This window comes from Suncus etruscus, chromosome X, assembly GCF_024139225.1.
Source record: "Suncus etruscus isolate mSunEtr1 chromosome X, mSunEtr1.pri.cur, whole genome shotgun sequence".
Lineage (NCBI taxonomy): Eukaryota > Metazoa > Chordata > Mammalia > Eulipotyphla > Soricidae > Suncus > Suncus etruscus.
Genome location: NC_064868.1, coordinates 25,321,762 through 25,348,372, shown reverse-complemented (window position 1 = coordinate 25,348,372; position 26,611 = coordinate 25,321,762). Strand labels below are relative to the sequence as shown.

Sequence of the window (26,611 nt, the reverse complement as noted above, 5' to 3'; positions counted from 1 at the left end):
CACTGATAAAGAGGGAAATCTTCACTAATTGAATATCTTTACTACGGAGTTCTATGTCTCTGAAATAAAGGTACATATCTTGTTCTTGCAATTGATAAGGAGGTAGAACCACACAAATTATGAATTTAAACCAGGCATTCATGCATTTAATGAACCATAAAAACACAGATAACAAGCATCTTGAAATGTAAGATTTGAAATATTTTTTACTGAATTATATTTGTTGTGGTTTCTTTCTCACTTATTAATGTCACCATAATACACAATTGACATTTTGAAGTCATTAATGACAGAGCCACATGTCAATGGTTATCTTTTTGATTGAGCATAGACCAAAACATATGAATGTGAAGGACTAGATTCTACCCACTTTTTCTCTCCATTGAGGCTCTCACCTTCTTTTTCCTAGGTATTCAATAACCATTTTAATTTGCTGAGTGACCATTCAATTTTGTCCTTCAGGTTATTTTAATGCCCAATGAATAACTACCCAGAGAGGAAGTAGTGTAATAGAAAAAGGCTGAAATTTCATATCAAAATAAATCTAATTCATATGTAAAACCTGTATGTTAACATAAGGGTTAGTCCCTCATGTATACAATATTCTAAAAAACTATAGAGGGAACAATTCAAAACTTTGGTGCTTAGGGTTCTAGCCTTTTACAGAGGCAGACAGGGATTCTCTTCCTGGCACCCATAATAGCCCCTCCAGCTCCTCCAGTACAGAGCAGGAAGAAGCCCTGAGCAGCACTAGGTGTAGCCAAAAAAAGACTTAAAAAATAAAAGGAGGGGGCCTGTGGGATATTACAACAGTAGGGCATTTGATTGCATGCCACACCATAGAAGGTACCCAGTTCAATTCACGTCATCCTGTATAACCTACAGGGTGATTTGTGAGTGCAGAACCAGGAGAAACCCCTGAACACCACTGGATATGGCCCCAAAGCCAATCGAACAATCAATCAAATAAATAAATTAGCAAGGTTTTTTTATGAATAATACGAAAGCTTATAAAAATCTGTTTCGCCAAACAACTGTCATTTTGTGAACATGATTCTAACGATAATGTTTTCCAAAATAGCTTATGCTTCCCATGTCCAACCCCTGGCAGTATACAATGGTGTAATTGCCAGACAGAATACAATCATTTCAAAAGGTCACAGTTCATCCGGCCAAGGTCTTCTGACCCTCACCAGTATCCATACTGGTCCTGGCCACAGTCTCGTCTCGCGAGATTCTGCCCAACGGCCATTGCCGCTGTACCTTCGTGACAGGGAAGCAACGTCTGAGAAGTTCGGTTCGTAGGAGGAGTGGGACAACCGTGAGCATTTAAAATGTCCAATAGGAGCGGTGCGAATGACGTGGAAGAGGAGGAGGCTTCATCGTCTCAGGACCTCGTGAGGTCCAGAGACGTCGACGTCCCACAAGGGCAGTTAGAGCAGGAGCGGGAGGAGGCCCTGGAGAACTGGGTGGCCTCGGAGGTTTCTCCCCTGCCTCGCCCCCGCTGGCAGGTCGTATCTGCCCTGCGCGACCGGCAGCTGGGCTCCAGGGCCAACTTCGTCTCCGAGGCCTGTGGGTCCAGAGCGCTGGTGCAGCGCTTCCAGCTGCAGAGGGAGCTGAAAGGCCACGTGGGCAGCGTCAGCACCCTGCAGTTTAACCAGAGTGGGGCCTGGCTGACCAGCAGTGGCTATGACTTGAGAGTCATCATCTGGGATTGGGTGCAGCAGCGCGCCCTGCTGGACTTTGACAGTGGCTTAACCGGTGATGTCTACCAGGCCAAGTTCCTCCCAAATAGTGGGGATACCACCATGGCCATGTGCGGCCGAGATGGCCAGGTTCGGGTGGCACAGCTCTGCTCCTCCCCAGCCAGCCAGACCATCAGACGTGTGGCTCAGCACCGAGCAGCTGCCCACAGTCTGGCATTAATGCCACACTGCCCACACAGATTCCTCACATCAGGCGAAGATGCTGCTGTCTATCATATCGACCTCCGACTGGATCAGCCAGCTTCAAAAATGCTCGTGTTAAAAGACAATTGGAAGAGAGTGGGGCTCTATACGATCTTTGTGAATCCTAACAACATTCACGAGTTTGCAGTGGGTGGACAAGATCCGGTTGTTAGGATATATGACCAAAGAAAAATGGACCAGAGTGTCAATAATGGAGCACTTAAGAAATTCTGTCCTCCGCACTTGTGCACCAATAAAATTAAGCCAAGCATCACAAGCCTGGTGTATAGCTATGATGGCACTGAGCTCTTGGCCAGTTATAATGATGAAGATATTTATCTCTTTAATACTAATGGCTGTGATGAAGCCCAGTATGTGAGAAGATACAAGGGGCATCGAAATACTTTGCCATTTAAAGGTGTCAATTTCTATGGGCCCAGAAGTCAGTTTGTTGTGAGTGGCAGTGACTGTGGACATTTATTTTTATGGGAGAAGTCATCTAGCCAGATTGTTCAGTGCTTTCACGGGGATCAGAGATTTACCATCAATTGCGTTGAACCCCACCCTCACCTACCTGTTATAGCGAGCTGTGGCCTAGATGTGACACCCAAGATCTGGGGACCCTCAAGCATCGTTACTACTGACCCTGAAGGAACGAAGCTCCTGATGAAAAAGAATAAGCAAGAACGTGATGAATTTTCCTTGATCTACAGGGATCTTTTTGAAAACAACGAGATTTGGTGTGTTATGCGTAACTTAAGATCCTAAGATCATCTGCGTCATTGTGGAGCAATTGATGGACCTGGAATCGCTGGTTCTACAGATTCTGACGAGTCCTCCATTACCACAGATATATCTGAAGAAGGTGAAGATCTCACACTATGCCTGCCATCTTAAAATGTGTCGTGCCTATTCCAGCATTCTGTCCCATCTGAGGTTAGATAGAAATGAAAAATGCAACTTGTTTAAATTTGCCCTTATGTTTTATTTTTTTAGGTATATGAAAAACCTAACTTTAATTAATTTTCTCTACCTTCCTTGAAATTTTATTCCTTTACACTTCACTTGAAATCTTTATTTCTGCCTTTTTTTATCTTTTTGTTCCAATTAAAAAGGCTATTATTGATGGTTTTAAAAACTTAATTATCTTATTCTGGCACTAATAATTATCACCCATTATTTTTGTCTTTATTTATTATTATAAACCCCTTGGTTTACATGAAATTATAAGAAATGTGTTTATCTGTTAAATTAAACCTAATTTTGTTCCTTAAAATATTGACTATTGGCATACTTACAAACATGCTTCAACATTTTTCTCTTTTATCCTCTCTTTCTTGTTCTCTCACTATCACTCACACAATTTAACTGAAAGGGAAAATTGCCTATATATATTTACATTTATATTTATAAATATACATTTAAATATGTTTATGTCTAAATACAAGACAATCCATTCTTCTAGAATAAATAACATGGGGTTGTCTACATATTCTGAAGTGTGTATTAATTATTGTAACTTTAATTCTCTTAAAGTTCCTTGCTGGAGAGAACTTACACAGCACAAATATTTATAAGCTACTAAACTAATAACATAAGAATATTTACTACTCAATAACAAGTATTTATATTAAACTAGGTATTAAATAGAGCTGCCTATGCTTAAAGTTTTCTGTATCATATGAATTGTTTGTGGTATTGATACCACTTGATGGGTTTATGTTACTTAAAATTTTCAACAATTTTGCTGCACAGTGTGTTGGGTGTTGTCTTACATGTAGCAGCACACAGTTTAACATTCAGCAACATATAGGGTCCTCTGACCACTGCCAGGGAGAATCCCTAAATTCAGTGCCAGGACTAACAATTAAGCAAAGCCAGGTGTGGCACAAAAAAAACTATTTAGGATGTTATATCTCTTTGAGAACATTTTATCTTATAGTTTTATATGAATTTTGAATCATATATGTACAATTATTATTCAATTATATTCATTCTTTTTATAACTTATTTGTATAAGTGAATAAAAGAGGTGTGCCTTTCTTCAATATTGCTTTACAATACTGCAAAAAACACTTGTTTTCACAAATTTTGTCGGTTTGAAGTATATAATAAAGTACCATTAGACTCAGAAATGTACATTCCTAGTGCTCTTTTTTTTGTGGTTTTTGGGTCACACCCGGCAGTGCTCAGGGGTTATTCCTGGCTCCAGGCTCAGAAATTGCTCCTGGCAGGCACGGGGGACCATATGGGATGCCGGGATTCGAACCGATGATCTCCTGCATGAAAGGCAAACGCCTTACCTCCATGCTATCTCTCCGGCCCATCCTAGTGCTCTTTATATTAGTTGAAAATTTGGGTCATACGGTGTGAATCCCTTTTTATCTGGCAGCAAGTCCCATGATGGGCTGCGAGTCCACCCTCTGGGACTCCATCCCCTGAGCCTTCACTGCCGACGAGGAACTGAGACCACTCTCAATCAGAAACAGAAATGGGGGTCCAAACATGGGTTGGGAAAGGGAGCCCTGTGCAGCAACTACACCCAGTGGGCAGGAAAGGCAGCTCAGGTAATCCAAGCCCTGCCTGTACTCTGGCTTCCAGTGTCACACCATTTGAATCCATTGCAATCTGGGATCGAGTCCTTTGCTGAGATGGGAGTCCCCCCCTTGGAACCCCATCCCCGGAGCCTTCACTGTCCAATGGGGAACTCAGACCATTCCAGGCAGAAATAGAAGAGTGGGTCCAAAATGAGTCAAACAAGGAAGCCTGTACAGCAACCCCGCCAACTGGGCGGGACCTGGCAGCTCAGGCAATATAAACCCAGTCTGGGCTCTGGCTCTCAGTGTCATACTTTAGAATCCATTGTAAGTGGGAGCAAGCATATGCTGTGCTAGGATTCTTCCTTCCTGGACCCTCTCCCCAGAGCCTTCACTGGCTGATGGGGAAATTCAGACTACTCCAGCCAGAAACAGAAATCTGGGTCCAAAATGCCACTTGGGAAAAGAAAAGGTGTGCAGCAAGTCCTCCCACTGGGCAGGGTCTGGCAGCTCAGGTAGTCTAATCCCTTCCTGGACTCTGGCTCCCAGTGTCACACCATTTGAATCCATTGCCTTCTGGGAGAGAGTCCATTGATGGGTTGTGAGTTCTCCCTCTGGGACTCAATGATCGGAGGTTTTACCTGCCGATTGGGAACTCAGACCACTCCAGACAGAAACAGAAAGATGGTTCCAAAATGGGTGTTGGAAAATGGAACCCTGTGCAACAACCCCTCACACTGGGCGAGGCTTGGCAGCTGAGGTAGTCTAAGCTGCCCTGGGCTCTTGCTCTCTGTGAAATCCATTGCCATCTGGGAGTTGAGTTCTTTGCTAGGCTGGTAGTCCTCCCTCTGGAACCCATCCCTGGAACTGTGACTGGCCAATTCAGATAAAAGAAAAATTTATCTCAAAACAGAAGGTGGGTACAAAATGGGGGGTGGAAAGGGAACCCTGTGCAGAAACCCTTCCCATGGGCAGAGCCTGGAAGCTCAGGTGGTCTAAGCCTAGCCTGGGCTCTGGCTCTCAGTTTCATACCTTTGCATCCATTGACATTTGGGAGTTGTGTGCCTCTGCTGTGCTGGGATCTTCCCTTCAGACCCAATCCCTGAAGACTTTATTGGTGATGGGGATCTCAGACCACTCCAGCTCAGACAGAAAGGTGAGTTCAAAATGGGGGTTGGGAAAGGGAAACCTGTGCAGCATCCCTGCCTACTTGACAGGGCCTGGCATCTCAGGTAGTCTAAGCCCTCTCTGTGCTCTCGATCCCAGTGTCACACCATTTGAATCCATTGCCATCTGGGTGCCGAATACCTTGCTGAGCTAGGAGTCCTGTCTCCTGGACCCCATCCCTAGGGCCTTCACAAGCTTTAAGAAAGAGATTTTTCCTCATGTCCTCAGACGTTTTACCCCATACCGCAAAGCATTGCTGGTGCTGAATGTAATGATTCTTATTAGTTTATCATGAATACACCATAATGCACATACTTGCTTATGTGAAAGAAATCGTGATGCACATGACCTACTCGATAATAATACTTGGTAAATACTTCCAATACAGTGGTTATTAACATTCCACATATCTTCTAGTGTGCTATATATACAATCATTTCTAGATTAAAATCTACCCTCATCAGACCACATCGGACAGGAAACTGGAATACCTGTCCTGGCTTTTACCACTTCTACTTTCTCCCTTTTATATTTTATGTCCCCTCTCACCTAGTCCTGTTTTAAACTGTAACCCATCAATCAATTGATGAGTATATATGTTTCCCACACTAAATGTTGTTTAATGTTGGTCTGTAATAGATATGATATCAATTTCATGGTACAGTTTCCCCAAACAGAGCTCATTACCATGTCAATTGTTATTTTGATTTGAAATCCATAGTTGCTCTTAAGAATGCTACCCACACAACCTAACATATTCCTTTCATTAATCTACTATACCTTTACCAAGCGTGAATAATCTAAAAGGATAAAATTGGGGGGGGGGGACATTTTACAGCATATTTGCCAGCTATACTTTCTTTTTTATCCATTTTTTTTCTCTTCAAGAATTCTGTCCCATATTACCTAGGAAAGCTTTTTAAATGTAATCCACGAAACGATCTGGCTGCTCACGTAAACACAAGAGTCTGCATGCCATACCATTGTCAGTCTAATTTCAGTCAGAAATAGATACAATATTTACATTGTATAGTGTGTCCCCTTCCTCATAGATAACCGCCCCACCTCTTTTTTTCTTTCTTAACACCTTACAAAATTTTTCAAGATAGTCTTGTTAATCCTCCATATTTAACCTATTTTTTTATTCATTCCTTAACTCCTCACGAAACACAGCCAAATGCCAATCTGCCCTCAGAGTGAAATGACAGGCTCTCAGCATAGAAGAAACAAGCAGTCTGCTACTACTGATTTGCTCGTGGTGACCCTTCTGCCTTTACCTCCAGTTACCATGGACTTTTGCTTGCTACCATAGTTGGTTCCTGAGAAATCCCCCGCTTGAGGACATTTCCTGTTATGGTACTGTTGGAAGCCATCCTACCTGAACCGCACAGCTAGAAGTTCCACACCAGATCTTACCCTTTCCCTGTCTACTTCCAAAGAGGGAAAGAGGGTATATATTCCTTTAAATATTAAGCTTAGAAACACCCCTTTAATAAACATAAGTGTTATCAAACATATCATATAGCAGCAATTTACCCTATCTTCTGGTTCCATTCAATATACACGTAGTATACTTGTATACTATATACTACACTATAAATACTATATATACTAGTGTACTATATAATATATATACTAGTATACTCTGAATACTAGTATACTCCAGTTTATTAGTACAGAAATCTCTGTTCAGAGTTCATGTAAAGAAAATTATCTGGGGTATGTCAGTCTTGACAGCTCAGCCCCCCCCCATACACAATAGTAACTCCCTCTGACACTGTCATTTTTGCATAGGCACATCAAAAGGGGAAAAGTTAACAGTCACATACATGTTTTATGTAATAGAGATGGGAACACAAAAGTTTTTATACTGCAGTGGGACCTCATACCCTAGACACTTGGTATAATGACTTGGCTTAGACTTCAGTTGATTTGACATTGACTATTCCTCTGAAATGAGGATTCCATTTATGGAAACAAACAAGGTTTCCCACACCAGCATCAGGACCATGAATTCTACCAAGGAAGGCCTTACAACCACCACGGCACTGACTTACTCCAAAGGCAGTTCTTATATCACCCTGACAACCAGGCAACAATAGTCTGCTTTTAGGGCACGATTCTCTTCAATGTTAACTGATGGAGAGATGGAAGCAAAAGGCACAAGACAACACCCTGTCTTTGACACAGGACCTGTACAGAAACCAGGATGTTAATTACAGAAACCTGAGAGCAACAACTATGAGACTGAAGAGCTAACCACCGAGAATGACTAGAGGGTTGGACAACCAAGTATGCCTGGAGCCTTGAGTTGGTGTTATGCCAAGGTGCTTCGGGGAATAATATCTCCCTGTTTTTTTAGGCCAAAAGTTTTTATTTCCAACTTCTTACATATTTTTCTGTGCCTATGCAAACAACAATTGCCACACACATATTTTTAATGTATTTCCCATCTCTAGAGAAAAATAAATGGGAGCATACTAAATCTTTGGCTATTTCATTAATGACTTTACAACTGATACAAAAAGTTTCACAAATATAACTGCTAATAAATTCTTTCCCCTTCCATTTTTTATCTCTATGTTCTCTTCCTATTTCTTTCTTTCTTTCTTTTTTTGGTTTGATGCTTAGGGGTTACTCCGGGCTAAGTGCTCAGAAATTTCCCCTGCCTTGGGGGGACAATATGGGACACCGGGGGATCGAACCACAGTCCTTCCTTGGCTAGTACTTGCACGGCAGACACCTTACCTCTAGTGCCACCTCGCCAGCCCCACTCTTCCTATTTCTTAATACATTTGCTTTCTGTCATCCTGAAACAAATATACTATGATCAGCTATGTCTACAATGTGATACATTTTCTTTAAATTATTTAATATTTTGCAGGATTAGGGATCTAACTCAGGGCTTCATGCATTCATAGGAGCTTTACCACAGAACTACACTTCCAGCTCTTGATAATGCTTCTTAAATGGATAATATGCCTGGTCTCTTGGGAGTAGGTTGAGAAATTCAAAAACTGGGAATATTATATTTGGGGTTAGAAACAACTGGACCAACCCCTTGCTTCCTGCGATTAAAAGTTAGTCTTGAGAATATGGGGCTGGGACCATCCAACCAAGTTCAACCATTATGAAAGGATTCTAAGAGCTGCAAAAGAATCTGTTGAGTTTAAGCAATACACTTTGGTTTAAAAGAGGACATAAAGAGAAAAGATTTAGAAATTAAAATGCCAAGTTTTGGCAACCACACACAGTGGGTGGGATGTTTCCTAGCAACAACATCAACAAAAGTGTAAAATCTTTTGGAATTTCCAGTGACAGTGCCAGTAAGAACAATAGCAGGAGCAATGGGGAATGGGAAGAGGTGGGGGTGAGTTTGGGGGTGGTATAGGTCGAGTAAATGAAATCTATATTAATGGTCTCTGCATGGTTTTTGGGTTACTTGTGCTATAGAAAATATTTTGAAATAAATTTGGAATGCAAAATTAAAGTGATAGTCATAATTTATGCTCAAAATGGGAAATATTATTTCCTGACTTATCTTTAGTGTGAGTCTACAGTAAAAGCTCATAGCTACACCACTAAAACATATACTTCTCATATTCTCCTATAACTTTACCACTTATTAAAGTTAGATATTTGGAGACAGTGAAAGATCAACAAAGGTTCCTGTCTGCTTTTCTTCATTTTAAATATTTCCCAAGAATTTCAGCGTAGTCCTGGTTACCATACTTCATATTCATCTTACTCTTCTGCTGGTTTTACATTATAGCACCTGTCGCAAAGGAAAAATGTTTATGACCACATCTCCCACAGTTATATGATAATTGATTCCCTATCGTGTCTGTTTCCTGTTATATTTTGTTAGCCCTTGTGATTTTGTTTTCTTTTAGGACCCTGACAGATAAAACTACCTTCATCTGCTTTGGACTGTGTGTGTTTTAGATTTTTGGAGAATTTGTCATTTGAAAGGGTAAAGTCCTCTAAAGTGACAGTATGAGAGGCCAGAGAGATGGTTCAGTGGTTAGGGCCTTGCCTTGCATAAAGCTCATTTGGTTTTGATCCTCAGTATCCCATAAGCCCCCTCCAACACCACAAATTAAAATTTCTGAGTGCAGAGTCAGGAATAATAACTCCTGATCATCACTTGATGTGGTACCAAACAAATTAAAAAATAGAAAAAGTTGAACTTGTTTAAGTTGAATGCTTTATTGTTTTTATTATTTTATTTTTAATATCTTTATTTAAACATCTTGATTACAAATATGGTTGTGATTAGGTTTTAGTCATATAAAGAACACCCCCCTTCACAAGTGCAACATTCCCACCACGATTTCCCAAATCTCCCTCCATCCCACCTCACCCCTACCTGTACTCTAAATAGGCTTTCCAGGTCCCTCATTTATTCATATGGTTATGGTAGTTCTCAGTGCAGTTATTTCTATAACTGCATTCACCATTCTTTATGGTGAGTTTCATGAAGTGAGCAAGAAGTTCTAGCCCTCCTCTCATTGTCTCTGAGGATTGTTGCAAAAGTGACTGTTGTTTTTCTTAAAACCCATAGATGAGTGAGACTATTCTGCGTCTATCACTCTCCTTCTGACTTATTTCACTCAGCATGATAGATTCCATGTACATCCATGTATAGGAAAATTTCATGACTTCATCTCTCCTGACGGCTGCATATTATTCCATTGTGTATATGTACCACAGTTTTTCTAGCCATTCATCTGTTGAAGGGCATCTTGGTTGTTTCCAGTGTCTGGCTATTGTGAATAGTGCTGCAATAAATATAGGTGTGAGGAAGGGATTTTTGTATTGCATTCTTGTGTTCCTAGGGTATGTCCCTAGGAGTTGAATAGCTGGGTCGAGTGGAATCTCAATTTCCAGTTTTTGGAGGAATCTCCATATCTCTTTCCATAGAGGTTGGACTAGATGGCATTCACACGAGCAGTGGATAAGAATGCCTTTCTCTCCACATCCCCGCCAGCACTGATTGTTCTCATACTTTGTGATGTGTGCCAGTCTCTGTGGTATGAGATGATATCTCATCATTGTTTTGATTTGCATCTCCCTGATGATTAGTGATGAGGAGCATTTTTTCATGTACCTTTTAGCCATTTGTATTTCTTTTGTATCAAAATGTTTGTTCATTTCTTCTCCCCATTTTTTGATGGGATCATATTTTCTTTTATTTGTCTACATCCAATGGTGCTCAGGAATTACTTCTGGCTCTGTGGTCAGAAGTGACTCCTGGCACTTTGGAGGATCTACAAAACCAATGGAGAATGAACCAGGCAAGCACCTTATCTACTGCATGAAAGTCATGATTATTTTAAAATTCAAACTGGAACGGTAGACTAGAAAATAAAAATAATAGTTAACTTCTATTGGAATGTTGTTCTTGTTTGTTTGTTTTGTTTTGCTTTGTTTGTTTTTGGGCCACACCCATTGACTCTCAGGGATTTCTCCTGACTATGTGCTCAGAAATCTCTCCTGGTTTGGGGGACTCCGGGAATAGAACTGCTGTCCATTCTAGACTAGTGCTTGCAAGGCAGATGCTTACTTCTAGAGCCACAACTCCAGCCTCAGAAATGTCGTTCTTATTAGCATATAGAAGAAAGCTATATTGGAATTCAATGAGTTGATAGGCAAAGTTCGTGATTCAAATAAACTGGTTTGTATACACCTTTAAACTTTCAAAACCAATTAATTTTTATTTCAGCCTGGAATTAATGTAGAAAAATTCTGTGCATGCCACTGTGGCCTTTATACAGCAATTTTTTCCTACCATGCATAGAATTTAGTTATACAGAGTTGTGACAGTGCCAAACTTTACTTTCAAAAAGATATTTGCTGATTGTCATTCCTTGAAAGGAAATTGAAATGGAGGAGTCAGGACTCTAGTTCAGCAGTAGAGTGCTTCTGTTCTGTGACAACACTAAAAGAAAAAAAACTATTAAAAATTGTGTATATGCTTGTTTGTATATTTCAGAACACAATCTAAAATCTAAGCTTTATATTTTACCTGTGAAGGGATGGAATTCCAGACAAGACAGTGAAGTTTGAAGAGAACATTGCTGGATAGCAAAGGAACATTTTATTTTCAATGAGTTACCATGGGATTAGTGATATAGTATAGGGAATAAGATGCCTGCTTTACATGCCAACAACTCAGATTTTTCCCACCATGACATGTGGTCCCCTGAGCACCACCAGATATCACTACTTAGTACAGACACAAGAAAATCATATTAGCATTATTGGGTGTGATTCTAAACTAAAATATGCCGACTTTGGGTTTTACATTTTTGTTTAAAAAGTGAGTAATGCCAAAGTTCATTCAAAGACTACATAGCATCACATTTTTTTGATCTACCATAAACAATTTGGCCAATAAGAGCCCCTGAACACAGTCAGGTGTTCAAAATCTCTTCCCTCCAAATAAAATTTAATAACAGAAAATTTAAATACAGATGTTAACTTAGGATCAGGAATATTACACAAGGAATAAAGTACAATTGTACAAGGATATACCCAACACTGATTTGATTACCTGCACTGCATATGATGCTCCAATTGCTGCCAGGACATGACTAGATATGGTCCTAATAGGTCCCCCCAACATAAATAAGTAAAACCTTGGAATAGGTCACTTTTCAAGGGCATTGATCTAAGAATATAAGGTATCAAATATATTTAATAACTAAATACAAAAACATCCTATTAGATAATATTATTTGGTGCATGCTATATTATTTTAGTTAACAATATAAATTGAGAACTCCTACTTCAAATTTATTTCATGCCATGTAAGAGTTATATTTAAGGTCCTGTGAGATTCACAAGAACTTGGTTTAATACATATTCCGTAACCATTTTTACATATATGTTTTAGGATGAATAAATAGTAAAATAAAATATATGGGGCTGTGAAGCCTCATCCCTCCAGGTAACTTGACCTTACCTGCAAGACCCCGCCCATTCCTGGGAGGGGTCTTGGAAAAGGTAGATAAGGCCTTTGACCCAGGGGATTAGGTCTTTGGCGGGCTCTGCCTTTTGGTCTTTGACCAGCATGGAGGTCAAAGGGAAGATGGCTGACAGGAGTTAAGATGCAGGGCTAGCTAAAAATAGCAAATGCTTGAAAGGTTATGATATAGGCCACACATGTGGTGGATAGGGCATGAATAAAGTTGATGTTTCCTGATGCCTGTCTCTGGATGAGTCTGATTCCGCCATTCACCTAAACATGGGACCTGCCAACTGAATGGGGATTGCAGAGCCACGTGGCCTGTGATGGCAGAGAAAAATCCCTCCATCCTTCATTATCCACCTCCATCCAGATCCATCTCTAATTATTTGATGCAACAGGGCTGGAGCAGTGGCGCAAGTGTTAGGTGCCTGCCTTGCATGTGCTAGCCTAGGAAAGACTGCGGTTCGATCACCCAGTGTCCCATACGCTCCCCCATGCCAAGAGCAATTTCTGAACACTTAGCCAGGAGTAACCCCTGAACATCACCTGTGTGGTCCAAAACCAAAAAAAAAAAAAAAAAAAAAAAAAAAGAATGTATAGTGGGAACTAGGCTTCTAAGTATCAGATAAGCAAGGAGAGGTGAGGTGAACACTTGTTGGTACTGAATCAGAAATAACAGTATGAACTCATATTTTAATGTATATTTTATAACTATAATAAATAGATAAATAATTTTATAAACCGATGTTACTGTAGTGATAAATATTCCACAGCTCTATACTGAGAAGCTCTGGGAGCACTAAACTCCAGTAATTTGATCTTGATTTAAAATAACATTATCCTATAAAGGAATTAGGAGAATCTCATACAAAAGTGTTATGTGTTGTTTCTATTACTGTTGCAGAGAATATGCAAGTTGAACCTGGTGTATATTGTAATGTCATCAGTGAAATAGGATCAGTACATCGAAGTGACACAAAAAAGAGAGTTACCAAATAGCTAAAACTGGAATAATTTGACCAAAATTATAAGAATAAGAATTGATATAACATGGTATAACTTTATAACTCAAACTGTTATAAAAATTCATGAGTATATTCTTATATTTATACAGGAATAAACTTGAAGAAAGAGGGCAAATATTCCTACAAAACAAAATTCTCAATAAGAAAAACAGACATCCCTTTACTAAGGATGGTTTGATTCCTTTCTTAATTTACATGTGCTTAAAGAACAAAATATTTTAAAAATAAGAAAAAGAGTAAATGTACAGTAAATGACTCCTACAAATCTTGCTTAACCAAGTAATGATGAATACATTTATTCATGATACATCATACTGATATGACATTTGCTTTAACCCCCAAATCTCTTTCTGGTTATGTAGAAAACATGAAACAATCCCAAACTGAGACATACTCTACAAAATATTTGTTCAGTATCCTTCAAAATTTACAGAAGCACAGGCAACAAAATTCAGAAACTATTACAGAAGAATATAAAGTGATTGGATGTTTACATTTAATGTTGGATAGACAGAAATTTGAACCAAGAACTTTAATGAAAAAGGTGGTAAAATTTGATTAGTTAATAGTAATTAACCAATGTTATTTTCTTACTTTCAACAAAATATACTGAGAGTTGTGAGACGGTATAGAGATTATGGTATATTTCTTGAATATAGCTGACTACAAAGTCTCCTGAGAATTGCCAACTGCAATCCTGGAAGTCACCAAGTACCTACAGAGCAGTCCTCCTGACCACTTAGAAGACTCCTCTCAAAACTACCAACACGTTAAACAAGATGTCAACATTAGGGGAAACGAAGAAGAGCATGTGGGAACTCTTTGTATTATATTTTAATTTTCCTATAAGCTACAAATTATTTAAGAAAAAAATTATAAATTACAAGTCCAGATTGATAGCATAGTGATCAGGGTATTTGCCTTGCATGTGTCCCTAGCATCCTAGATAGTCCCCTAAACCTGCCAGTCATAATTTTTGAGCTTAGAGCCTGGACTAATCCCTGAGCATCATTGGTGTGGCCCCACAAAAAATAATTTCAAAATATAGAAAATTCTTAATTTAGTAGACATAATTCTGGTAATTTTTTTATCACACCAATAGGCCTAATAAAGGTCCATTGGTTTTTTGAAGTTTCTGCTGATTTGTGATTTATATTTCGTAACTTTAAATTTGTGAACTTTGAAAATATTCTTTCTTTTATCATTTCTCTATTTTATTGGACTATATGCTTTTGGTATCTAGCTTCTAATAAAAGTGTAATAAAAGTTGTAAATTGAAATAAAGATGAAATTCTAAAAGACAACATTTAATAAATTATTAAGGGAAAGAAATGTCCTTAATGGAAGACATTTCATCAAACTAAATTGCAATGTACTTAACATTTAGTAACTGTAAAATATATTCATGCATAACTACTTTAACAGAAAACTTATCTTCACAGTAAGTAGAAATTCATGAATGTCCTTAGAATGGAGGTGGAGGAAAATATAGATTGACATTGGTTGGTGGTTTACAAGAAAAGAGAGGAAATGGTGAATGTGGCATCTCTTTCCAGGAGTTTTGACATGAAGTGGAAATGGAAATGAGTGGTATCTAGGGTGAGATGTACAGTTAAGGGACAGTTATACATTAATCTTAAGATAAATTTTTTTTAATTAAGGTAGGGTGAAGGAGCAGACATGTGTGCAATGGCACTGGAATTTCACTGCCTGAATGGTGAGGACTATCTAATAAATACAGTGTGATGTTTAATCCTCATATTGTAACATCAATATGATAAATCAGTGACACTAAGTTCATTTTAAATCGCAGAACAATAATGCAAAAAAGTCCACATTGACGGAATCATCTGGGAGGGAGAAAGAAATGAATTATATAGGTAATAGCAGAAAATTCCAGGATTCAGAGTTGAAGGATTGGATGGTCTGCAATGACATAGCTACTACGTTTAGATGAAATGGCATGAATGCAGTCAGAAAATGGTGGTAAGAAAAGGGGAATCTTGAGATTTTTGATTTGTTTTGGTTGCTTTTTTCCTGTAAACTATGAGGTAAGATAATCAGTTTAGATTCCTAGGGGTGGAAAATTTATCATTTTTATGAGATAAGTGTAATGAACAAAATTTTCTCAGAAAGTAGAATATAAATTTTCTAGGGAAATAAAAACACTCAAGAAAAAAAACTGTCAAGAAATCCAGTTATTTTTAATAACAGTAACTAAAGAAATTTAGCATGGCCATCTCATTAACAAAATTTTGTTTGAAATTCAGGTGCATCTTGGAAATGATTTGTAAAAGACATGAAGCAAAGTTGTACTCCGCTTGAGAGAAATGAGGAGAAGAGTTCTCTCTGGTTTAAACACTTGGCATTATCATAGTACCCATGATTTCTGTGCAGTATCCAGTCAAATTTATTTATGATTTAATCCTAAGTTTGCACTTCTCACCAAAATGCTTTACAACTTTTCTATTTATCATACCTATCCATGTACATAGAGAGCTCACAATGTCAGTATATACAGATCAAGGTCTTTCCTGCTGTTATCCAGGAGGAAACCTTCTGCAGAATTTACTAAACACTTACCCCAATATCTAATAATGCTCTAGTACTCTTCAGAAACAGTTTGTAAAACCTGAGAAACCTCTGTAATGAGAAATAGGTGCTGACCTGAGCAAACAGCCATTCCAACATAGTCTCAGAAGGTGTGAAGAGCGAAAGTCAGTGAAAGTGTTTCTAAATTTCTTAGTTCAGACATGTTTTAAAGTACAGAATGGAGTCTAATGGGATCGTCATTAAAGGTTAAATTTGCGTCAGAGGGAGAGAGAGAGAAGCAGAATAGTCTCACTCATCTATGGGTTTTAAGAAAAATAAAATTCATTTTTGCAACAATCCTCAGAGACAATGAGAGGAGGGTTGGAATTTCCAGCTCACATCATGAAGCTCACCAAAAAGAGTGGTGAGTGCAGTTATAGAAATAACTACACAGAGAACTTCCATAATCATTTGAATGAAAGAGGGAACTGGAAAGCCTGTCTGGAGTACAGGTGGGGGTGGTGTGGGATGGAGGGAGACTTGGGACATTGGTGGTGGGAATGTTGCACTGGTGAAGGGGGTGTTCTTTACATGACTGAAACCTAATCACAATCATATATGTAATCAAGATGTTTAAATAAAAGGAAAAAAGGTTAAATTTGCTCCAATAAGAAGCCCCTATAGGGCAATTGCTACATTAGAACAAAGACAATAAGTCTCATTCTTATTTTTAGTGGAGAAATTCCGTATCAACTTTTATAAATAGTCACTTTGCTAAACTCTCTAATTTAAATCACTTATTAACAAGATGTTTTAAGATTTTCTGCAAGTTCTAATGTAAGACTATCCTAGGCTTTGTCCTAGGATTGGGGCAAAAACCAAGACTGATTAAAACAACAGAGATGGAACAAAACTACTAGAACAGTAAAGAAAGACTCCATCATAGGCTCCATCCTATGACCTGTGCAAATACCAAGATCTCTAGTTACAGAGGACTGATTTTATCATACACTTCTGAGCAAAAAGTTTCCAGGCATCACAAAATGACCTAGGGTAGAAAGTAAGCATGTCTCGAGTCTGTAATTATTCCCATGACAGTATACTTCAAGGACAGAGAAACCCTGTATCTCTTAGGCCAAGGGAATTCTCTTTCTAAATTCCTCAATATATACTGTGCCTATGCAAAAAAGAGATAAAAAGAAATACAAGTTAATTTTTTGTTATTGTTGTTGCTTGGTTTGTGTGTGTGTGCTTGTTTTTATCTCGGGACCGTGGTTATGTTTGGTTGTTGTCTTTATTGCTGTGGTGCTTTTAGGGGGTTTATTTGTTTGATATTTTTGTATTGTTAGGTTTTTCTTCCTTTTTCCCTTTCTTTCTTTAAATATATATTTATAGTCTCTAGAAGGATTCCTCCCATTTTTTGTTTTATTTTTGCCCCCCCCTTTCTCCTTTCCTTCTAACAGAACCACATAACTTGTACCATCTTGTTCTGCCTCACAAATTGGGGTAGAAATAATGGAGGGTACCAAGACCAAACAGTCATACAAACATTGAGTAGAAATGAAAAATGATCATACTTAAACACCAAATCCAAAACCAACGACAATAGAATCGATACCCAATCTACACAAGGTAGCACAGAGTGGATCACTTATACTAGCAGCCTGGGTGCAAAATGGGATATGGGGTGCATGCTGAGAATATGGGTGGAGGGAGGACAACATTGGTGGTGGAAATGCCCCCTTATTTAATGTCACAATGTACCTAAAATATTACAGTGAAAGATTTGTAATTCACTATGGTCTAAATAAAAATTATTTTTAAAAGGTTTTCTGCATGTTCTATCATATCATCAGGTTCTATCATATATCATGTATCATAACGGTTTTTTCTCTTTAATTTATTTTGTAGTAGCTATAATTATTTTCCCTTCATGAGTCTGCAGTCACTGGGATCTGATCAATGTTTAATGGCAATGTTGCTGCTACATAACCTGGTGTATTAATGGGAATGCTTTTAATCTATAATCAACAGTATTTTTCTATTCTTTTTGTTACTCCTGGATATGCACTCATAACCGTCTCCTAGCTTGGGAAACCATATGAGATACCGGGAAATCAAACTGTGGTCTGTTTTAGGCTAGAACGGGCTAGCATGTGCCACTGCTCTAGCCCCTATTTTTCTATTCTTGGCACATATTTGTGAATTGACATTTTAGTGCTGAAATTTGTCTTTTTTCTGCACGTGTCAGGGTTTGAATCCAGGATGTCACACATGTAAAATAAATACTCTATCACTGAGTTACATTCTCAGCCCAGACGTACAATTTGGTTGAGAAGCTTTGCAAGTGGTGCTTGCTTGGAGTCACTCCTAGTAATTCTTCATCTACAAGATTGGTAAATCAATAGTGGGGCCAAAGCTGAGATGCTTCCCTGCCCCTGTAATATTAAAAAAACTACCTGAAAAATCCTAGTGGTGCTTGTGGGCCATCAGGACTACAAAGTGCAGTGCTCAGGGACACTGCCATTTTCTATTCACTAAACAGAAACCACTTCTAAAATACAAATGTGGTGCTGAAGAGATAGCACAGTGATAGTGTGTTTGCCTTACACGTGGCAGACCCAACACTGACCTGGGTTCGATTTCTGGCATACTGTAGGGTACTATGAGCTTGCCAGGAGCAATTTCTGAGCACAGAGCCAGGAGTAAACCCTGAGCGCTGAAGGGTGTGGCCCCAAAACCAAAAAAAAAAAAAAAAGAAAAAAAAAGGAATGTGAGGAAGGAATCACTGGGGCTCTCTTAAAGGCTGCTTGCCCCAGGACAATATTTGGTTTAATCTAATTAAAACATATTTTATATTCTTCATATTTTTATTCGTCCAGTGCTTTCTAATCATTGCATTATGGCAAAAATCAGGCATCAAGTAAACAGGGAATACATTAATAAGTATGTAAATGAATGAGAACCTTGTCTTACTATTCTGTTTTTTTTATTTAACAGCATTTGTGAAGATCATATAGCTATTGGCATATATGTCAATGTACTAGCACTCATTTCAGATTTGACCAAGAAATTTAACAGGTTAGCAAGACCTAAGGTAGATCCAAAAATCATAGAGCAGAAAAATACCAATGAGTATTTAGTACTCAAACGTTGACAACACTTAAAAACAATATATGATTAGTTGTATAGAAAAATTTATTATATAGGAACTCTGAGTGCTTTAACAAAATTAGATGTCCTCTTTTATCTGTACAAAAAATGAAAATTTCCCTCCATCCTTTAGTTTCATGTGGCCACCTGATAGAAGGATGTAGAGGAAATAATGTTTTTCTATTTCTAGCTCGAAGAACTTACCAGGTGTGCCTTTCCATATTCCTTTCCAGTTCTCATTGAATATGATGCAGATATACTGGCCCATGTATAAGATGGTCAATTTCTAAGATTTATTTTCTGATATATTCTTTAATTGTTATTTTTATAAGCAACAGCAGGTGCTTATTTATTATTCCTCTATCTAATATGTCTGCTAAGTAGGTCTTGGAACAATTGTTTATATCTTTCAGATATCTTAGTATTTATACTATCCTTTCTAGCACCTGATTATTTTATATAAATTTGTACCTTAAACCTCAATCTAATGCCTATAATACACCTGGCTTACTTCTCTTTTTTTTTCAGAATAAATGATCAGTTTTATTCATATATACAAAAATGAATCAGAGTAGAGAGAGATCAAGTAGTCTATCCCATTAAAATAACATCCAAAAGCATCAAGTTCCTAGAAATCAACTTAACAAAAAATGCAGGTGATCTATACCATGATAAACTTCAAATCAAAAAGAGTCAAAAAAGACCTTAGGAAAAGGAAAACTATTCCATGTTATGGATTGAAAGAATCAATACTGTCAAAATGACTATACCACCCATTATATAGTTTCAATGCAATCCCCATTCAAATTCAGACAATATTTTCAAGGATCTAGAAAAGTCAGTATAAAGTTTGTATGGAATCAGAAGGGACAAAGAATAGCAATAGAAATACTTAAAAGTAAGAAATGTAAAGGTATCACATTACCTCCAATTTGGAACTCTTTTTTTTAATATAATTTTTATTTTGATCATAGTGGCTTACATATTGTTGACAATAATATTTTAGGTACCTATGTACATAAAATCAGCGGGGATTCCCATCACCAAATTGTCCTCCATACACCTCCGTTTTTGTCCTACTTCCCATATCCTCTTCCCTCACCCCCAGGGTTGCTAGAATATGTGGTCCCCTCTGTATCTAGCCTACTACTTATTAGTCTTGCGCCTGTTTGGTCCTGGTGCCTCTCTTATTTCACCCTCTAACTGGGGTCAGGACTAGATACTTCAAGTTACGTGGTTTTGTTTGAAGAAGAGAAAAGTAATAAACTGGGGTAAAAGTCTAATACGCTGAAAATAAGCGGACTTCTTCTAGAGGCTCTCATCATCGGTTTGAGAGACGAAGGAGAAAAAGAAGGGGAAACACTCCACCAGTACAAAAAGAAGTGTCAAATATCCAGTGAGGACTCCAACAATAACGATAAGCACCAAAAAAAAAAAAAATCCAAAAACAAAACGCCATGGTCTTGATATAAGAAACATGGCATAGCAAATAAAAAAAGAACAGAAAGGAAGAGAAAATATAAGTATAACTGGGGACAACAACTTCAATAATCACACCCAAACAGAGAAATTGACCAAAAATAGATAGGTAAATAAAAATAATAGTAATAAATGAAGATAAAATAATATATAAAAAATAAACAATGTTTTGTGCTTTTTGTTTTTGTTTTTTCCCTCCTGCCCTGGCACAGTAAATATTGGGGTCATTCAAAAAGGAATTTACTTGGCCTAAGAGATGTGGAATTTCTCTGTCCTTGGAGTATATTGTCATGGGATTAACTATAGACTCTGTTCAGGTTCATTTACTCTCCTGGTTGTGCTTTTGTGGTGTTTGGAAGACTTCTGCTCTGTCCTGGGTGATACAATCAGGCTTCTGTGTCTAGAGATCTCAGAATCTGCACAGATCCAGGGGTGGGACTTATGATGAAGTCAGTCTTTGTGGTTCTAGAAGTTATGTTCACTCAGTGTCATTTTAATCCATCTTCTGTGGTTGGTGATCTTGGTCTTTGCACTGAACCTAGGATGGCACCTAGGATAGCGTCTTTCTTTGTGCTTCCAGAAGCCCCATTCCGTTACAATTGTCTCTGCCAGACCTTTGGAGCTGGGGATCATGTTTATTGTGCAGGTCGTAGTTCAAACCCTAGAATAGGGCTTTTTTATTGGTCTCAGGCTTTATACAGTCTGGTCATGGTTCTAAGCAGCCAGTCATCTGTAACTCGCGATCTTGGCTTTTGGACCTACCAAAAGGGTGACAAGTCTTCTGATTTTCTCTTGTCGTTAGCTGGTAAGGTAGGATAACCTGCATTTAGGTCAAGTTGTTCCCAATTTTCCTCATTGTCAGGGTATCATATTAGAGCTGGCACTTTTTGGTGACCCCGCAGTATTAAGGCTGTCACGGATGGGATTTGTTTCCTGCAGCAGTTGTGAAGAACTTTGCCGTTTGTATGTCTGGGATCCAGGGTTCATGGGTGGATGGATGTTATCTAATCATCTGAGGTCTAAGTTGATTCCACATGACATATTTTCAAGGTTGGAGATATCCCTGTATTGTAAACAACTATGAGTTCCTATCTCTAGTAGATAAGAGCTCTTTTTTATATGTAAGATATCCCCACTTTTAGTGTGCCTTTGCAGGAGGAAATGGTGCTACATTATATTGTCGGTGCATTTGGGGTTGGTCAAAGGGGAAAACAGAAACAGGTTACATACCCAAAAAAGATATATAAAAAAAAAAGAAAAAAGAAAAAAATAGGAAATAAAGATGTATGTGCTTACATATGTATATGTAGGACAGACTTTTATTTTTTAAATGAGTTAGCAAAGTATTTAAAGGACCAAAGTGATGCAAAAGACTACTTTACATTTGGGGAAAAGCAGGTAAAGAGGTGGTGTAATACAGGTCTTATGCTTATGTTGGAAGTACAGGTTTTCCAACTGTCTTTTGGGTTTTTCTTGTGGTATGTGGGTTCCCAGGCGTCTTTCCATCACATCCCCTGAACTTCTTCAGATTGGCAAAAGATTTGCGGCAGGGAGGTCTTCGAAGAGTTCTTGCATTGGGGATACTTTTGGACCTAAGTCCGGTTTCAAGTAACAGTCCATGTTAGGGGGAGTTGGTAGGGAGGGCCGCGCAGCATGAATCCGCAGGGGAGTTGGCTGCCTTTTCTTGCAGGAGATGAGTTGTAGGTTTGACTGGGTGTCCCCTTGCCTGGGTGCTGGGTACTGGTTCGTTGGGGTAGGAGGACACTCTTGATGCCTAATAGATTAAAGACTGAGGGTGGAGAGTTTTAATACGGCGGGAGGTCTGGATGGGATTGAGGGGTGAAGGGATCGTTGCATTTCCATAGAGGGGAAAGGGGAAGGTATATGGAAGCGGTAGGAAGGGAGAAAAGAGAAAATACCTGGCTTACTTCTACAACAGAAAAAAACTAAAATCTGAAGGTTTCCCTTTTAAGGTAAATAGTTTGTTTTTTGTTTTGTTTTGTTATAAATAAATATTTAAGCACCATGATTACAAGTATGATTGTAGCTGAGATTCAGTCATAAACAGAACACCCCTCTTCACCAGTGCAACATTCCCACCACCAATGCCCCCCCTTCCCAACCCTTGCCTGTATTTGAGACAGGCATTCTACCTCTCTCACTCATTAAGATTATCATAATATTTGTTAGTGTATTTATTTCCCTAACTGTACCAATACTCTTTGTGGTGAGCTTCATAAGGTAGTCTTAAGGGAAAGTCATTGGTCTTTATTTTTTTAAAAAAAATGTTTAAATCATGGTGGGGCAAATTGCTGTCATTTTCTAACTCCATAGTTCAAGTTGAGGAATAAAAGTTAGATAGGGAGAATTTCAATTCAACTGATAACTTCTACTACGCTGTGTCAAAACCTTATTGCTTTTTTTATGGTATGTATCTTACTCCTTTTAAATACCTCACAGTCACAGGGAATTATTACACTAGTTTTTGCTTTTGTAATGTGCTTCCTTGTACACTTGGTGTAGCTTACCTTGTTTTTTTTTTTTTTTCAGTATTCCTTTCCTGACTGTTCCACATAAGATCAACATAGATTTTCCAGAAGAATTTTAGTGTTTGGGATGCACATTGTTATCTCATCCATAGTATTTAATTAGTAATATCCAAAACCATATTCTAATCATCATTTGAAAACTTTTCCATTAAATAATCAGCATGAGAGTCTGAAGATTTTTTAATCATGGAGTAACTATTCACATTTTTTGTCGACCTTAGGAAAAAATTTTTGAACCTCATTGATTTGGCAGAGTACCTACTATGATTTAGTCGGTACTTACTTTAAAGTAAAAAATAATATACTCTTGCCTCTGTTGTCCTCAAAAACTCAAGATACTTGGATATATCATCATCCTTTCACCTAAAAGGCCTAAGATACACAGCTCACTTGGGTTATATTATATACTAGGCAAATGTATCCATAATTGTTTTATATTTTTAAATATAGAACACTTTTAAGAAAGATATTTGATAGTTATGTCCCTGGAAATATAGGCATAACCCTACCTTAGTGTTGCTATGTGATGGTCAGTATTATAACAGCATTCAAAAATGTTAGTTAAAATATACAAAAACGTAATTATTTATATATATATACATATATATAACTAAAAGATTTAAGACATAAAACTCCCTTTTATGTCTAAAACTAGAAGAGTAAATAAAGTAGTGAAACTCCCCAAAATGAGGTGTATCTTCTCTGTCTTATCAGGTCAAATGAGGAACATCTGAAAAAGAACTGAAATTGAGTCTCCAAGAAATTATCTAAAATACCTGGAGCCTGAGGGTGAGAAAAGTTTATTAATAAAGTTCCAGATGATTTGAGTCTACAAAATTACTCTCACTCATTAACATATCATGAGCTGGTCCTTCCAGCTCTCATCTCTGGGTATAATTAAAATAATGTCTTTTATTTTTCTTAAAACACATAGATAAGTGAGATTATTCTGTGTGCCTCTCTCTCCCTCTTATTTCATTCAGCATAATAGATTCCATGTACATCCATATATAGGAAAATTTCATGACTTCATCTTTCTGATGGCTGCATAATATACCATTGTGTATATGTACCACAGTTTTTTAACCATTCATCTGGTAAAGGGTATCTTGGTTGTTTCCAGAGTCTGGCTATTTTAAAGAGTGCTGCAATGAATATAGGTGTGAGGAACGTATTTTTGTATTGCATTTTTGTGTTCCTAGAGTATAGCCCTGGGAGTAGTATAGTTGGATCATATGGGAGCTCAATTTTAAGTGTTTTTGAGGAATCTCCTTATTGTTTTCCATAAAGGCTGGACTAGACAACATCCACTCCAGCAATGAATGAGAGATCCTATCTTCCCACTGCCCTGCCATCACTAATTTTTCTTGTTCTTTATGTTGTTTGCCAGTTTCTGTGGTTTGGATGGTACCTCATTGTTTTGAATTGTATCTCCTGATAATTAGTGATGTGGAATATTTTTCATGTGCCTTTGGCCATTTGTATTTCTTTTTTGAGAAATTGTTCATTTCTTCTCCCCATAATTTTCATGGGGTTAGATTTTTTTTTCTTGTTAAGTTCTGTCAGTAATTTGTATATCTTAGATATTAGCCCCATGTCTGAAGGGTATTGGGGGAATAGATTCTTTCATTCTGTGGGTGGCTTTTGTGTCCTACGTACTATTTCCTTGGAGGCACAGAAGCTTTTCAGCTTAATATTGTCCCATCTGTTTATCTCTGTTTCCACTTGTATGGAGAGTGCTGTTTCTGCCTTGAAGATATCTTTAGTCTCATTGTCATGGAGTGTTTTACCTATATGTAGTTCTGTATACCTTATGGTTTCAGATCTGATATCCAGGTCTTTAATCCATTTGGATTTGACCTTTGTGCATGGTGTTAGATGGAGATCTGAGTTTACTCTTTTGCAAGTAGCTGACCAATTGCCCAGCACCACTTGTTGAAGAGGCTTTTCTTGCCCCATTTTTTTATTTTATAAATAAAAAATTAATTGATTGCTTTGAGGGCACATATCTGGGGCACATTCCCTGAACACTCAAGTCTATTCCACTGATCTGACGGTCTGTCTTTATTCCAGTACAATGCTGTTTTAATGACTATAGTTTTGTAATACAATTTAAAGTTGGGGAAAGTGATGTATCTCACACTCCTTTTCCCCAGGGTTTCTCTAGCTATTCGTAGGTGTCTATTGTTCCAAATGAATTTCAGGAGTGTTTTATCAACGAATGAGTGGTTGAACTTGTTTACTTTAACTTCATCCTTATTTAAAGAAATCAAGGAGATATCGAAAATGGAGAGTAGAATACAGAACTGAAACTCTCCTTTCTCCCTCCCTCCCTCCCTCCCTCCCTCCCTCTCTTCCTCCCTTCCTCCCTCCCTCCCTTCCTTCCTTTTTCCTTCCTTCCTTCCTCTCTTCCTTCCTTCCTCCCTCCCTCCCTTCCTTCCTTCCCTTTTTCCTTTCTTCCTTCCTTCCTTTTCCTTCCTTCCTTCCTTCCTTCCTTCCTTCCTTCCTTCCTTCCTTCCTTCCTTCCTTCCTTCCTTCCTTCCTTCCATTCTTCCTTCCTTCCTTCCTTCCTTCCTTCCTTCCTTCCTTCCTTCCTTCCATTCTTCATTCCTTCCTTCCTTCCTCCCTCTGTCCCTCCCTTTCTCTTTCCCTCCCTCCCTATTACTGGTAGGAGGGAAGACTCAGCCTGACTGGTGAGAATTAAAATTACTACAGAGCCAAATTGTTTAGATATTAGGTAACCTGCTGAGTTTTATTTCCACAGGCAAAGTTGAATATTCTTTTTCTTTTCTTTCTTTTTTTGTTTGAAAGTACTTTCCATAAAAACTTTAGCAGACCTTTTTTGTATTATCTTTTATTTCTATGTTTTGGGGGGAATCACACCTGGCAGTGCTCAGGGGTTAATTCTGGCTCTATGTTCAGAAATCACTGCTGGCAGGCTCAGGGGACCATATGACATGCCGGGATTCGAATCTCGGTCCTTCTGTCTCTTTTATTTCTTAAAGCAATCTTTTATAGTTTTCTTTCTATATGTACTTCACTTTTTTAGTGAAGTTGAATCCAAGGTATTTAAATTTCTGTGATACTATTGTGAAATGGGATTTTTAATGCCTATTTCTTCTCTATTATTATTTGTGTATAAGAAGGCCATTGATTTTTTGCATTATTTTTGTAGCCTGCCACTTTGCTATATGCATCTATTGTTTCTAGAAATAAATCCTTAATGAAAATCTTACATCACCCCACA

The 26,611-nt window shown here is 38.1% G+C and overlaps 1 protein-coding gene across 1 annotated transcript; it reads left to right on the top strand.

Moving 5' to 3' along the window:
• Positions 1-1,334: 1,334 nt before the first annotated feature.
• On the top strand, positions 1,335-2,846 carry LOC125998787 (DDB1- and CUL4-associated factor 8-like). Its single transcript, XM_049766855.1, is given in 1 exon segment — positions 1,335-2,846. A coding segment is annotated over 1 exon segment (1,512 nt).
• The last annotated feature ends 23,765 nt before the right edge of the window (positions 2,847-26,611 follow it).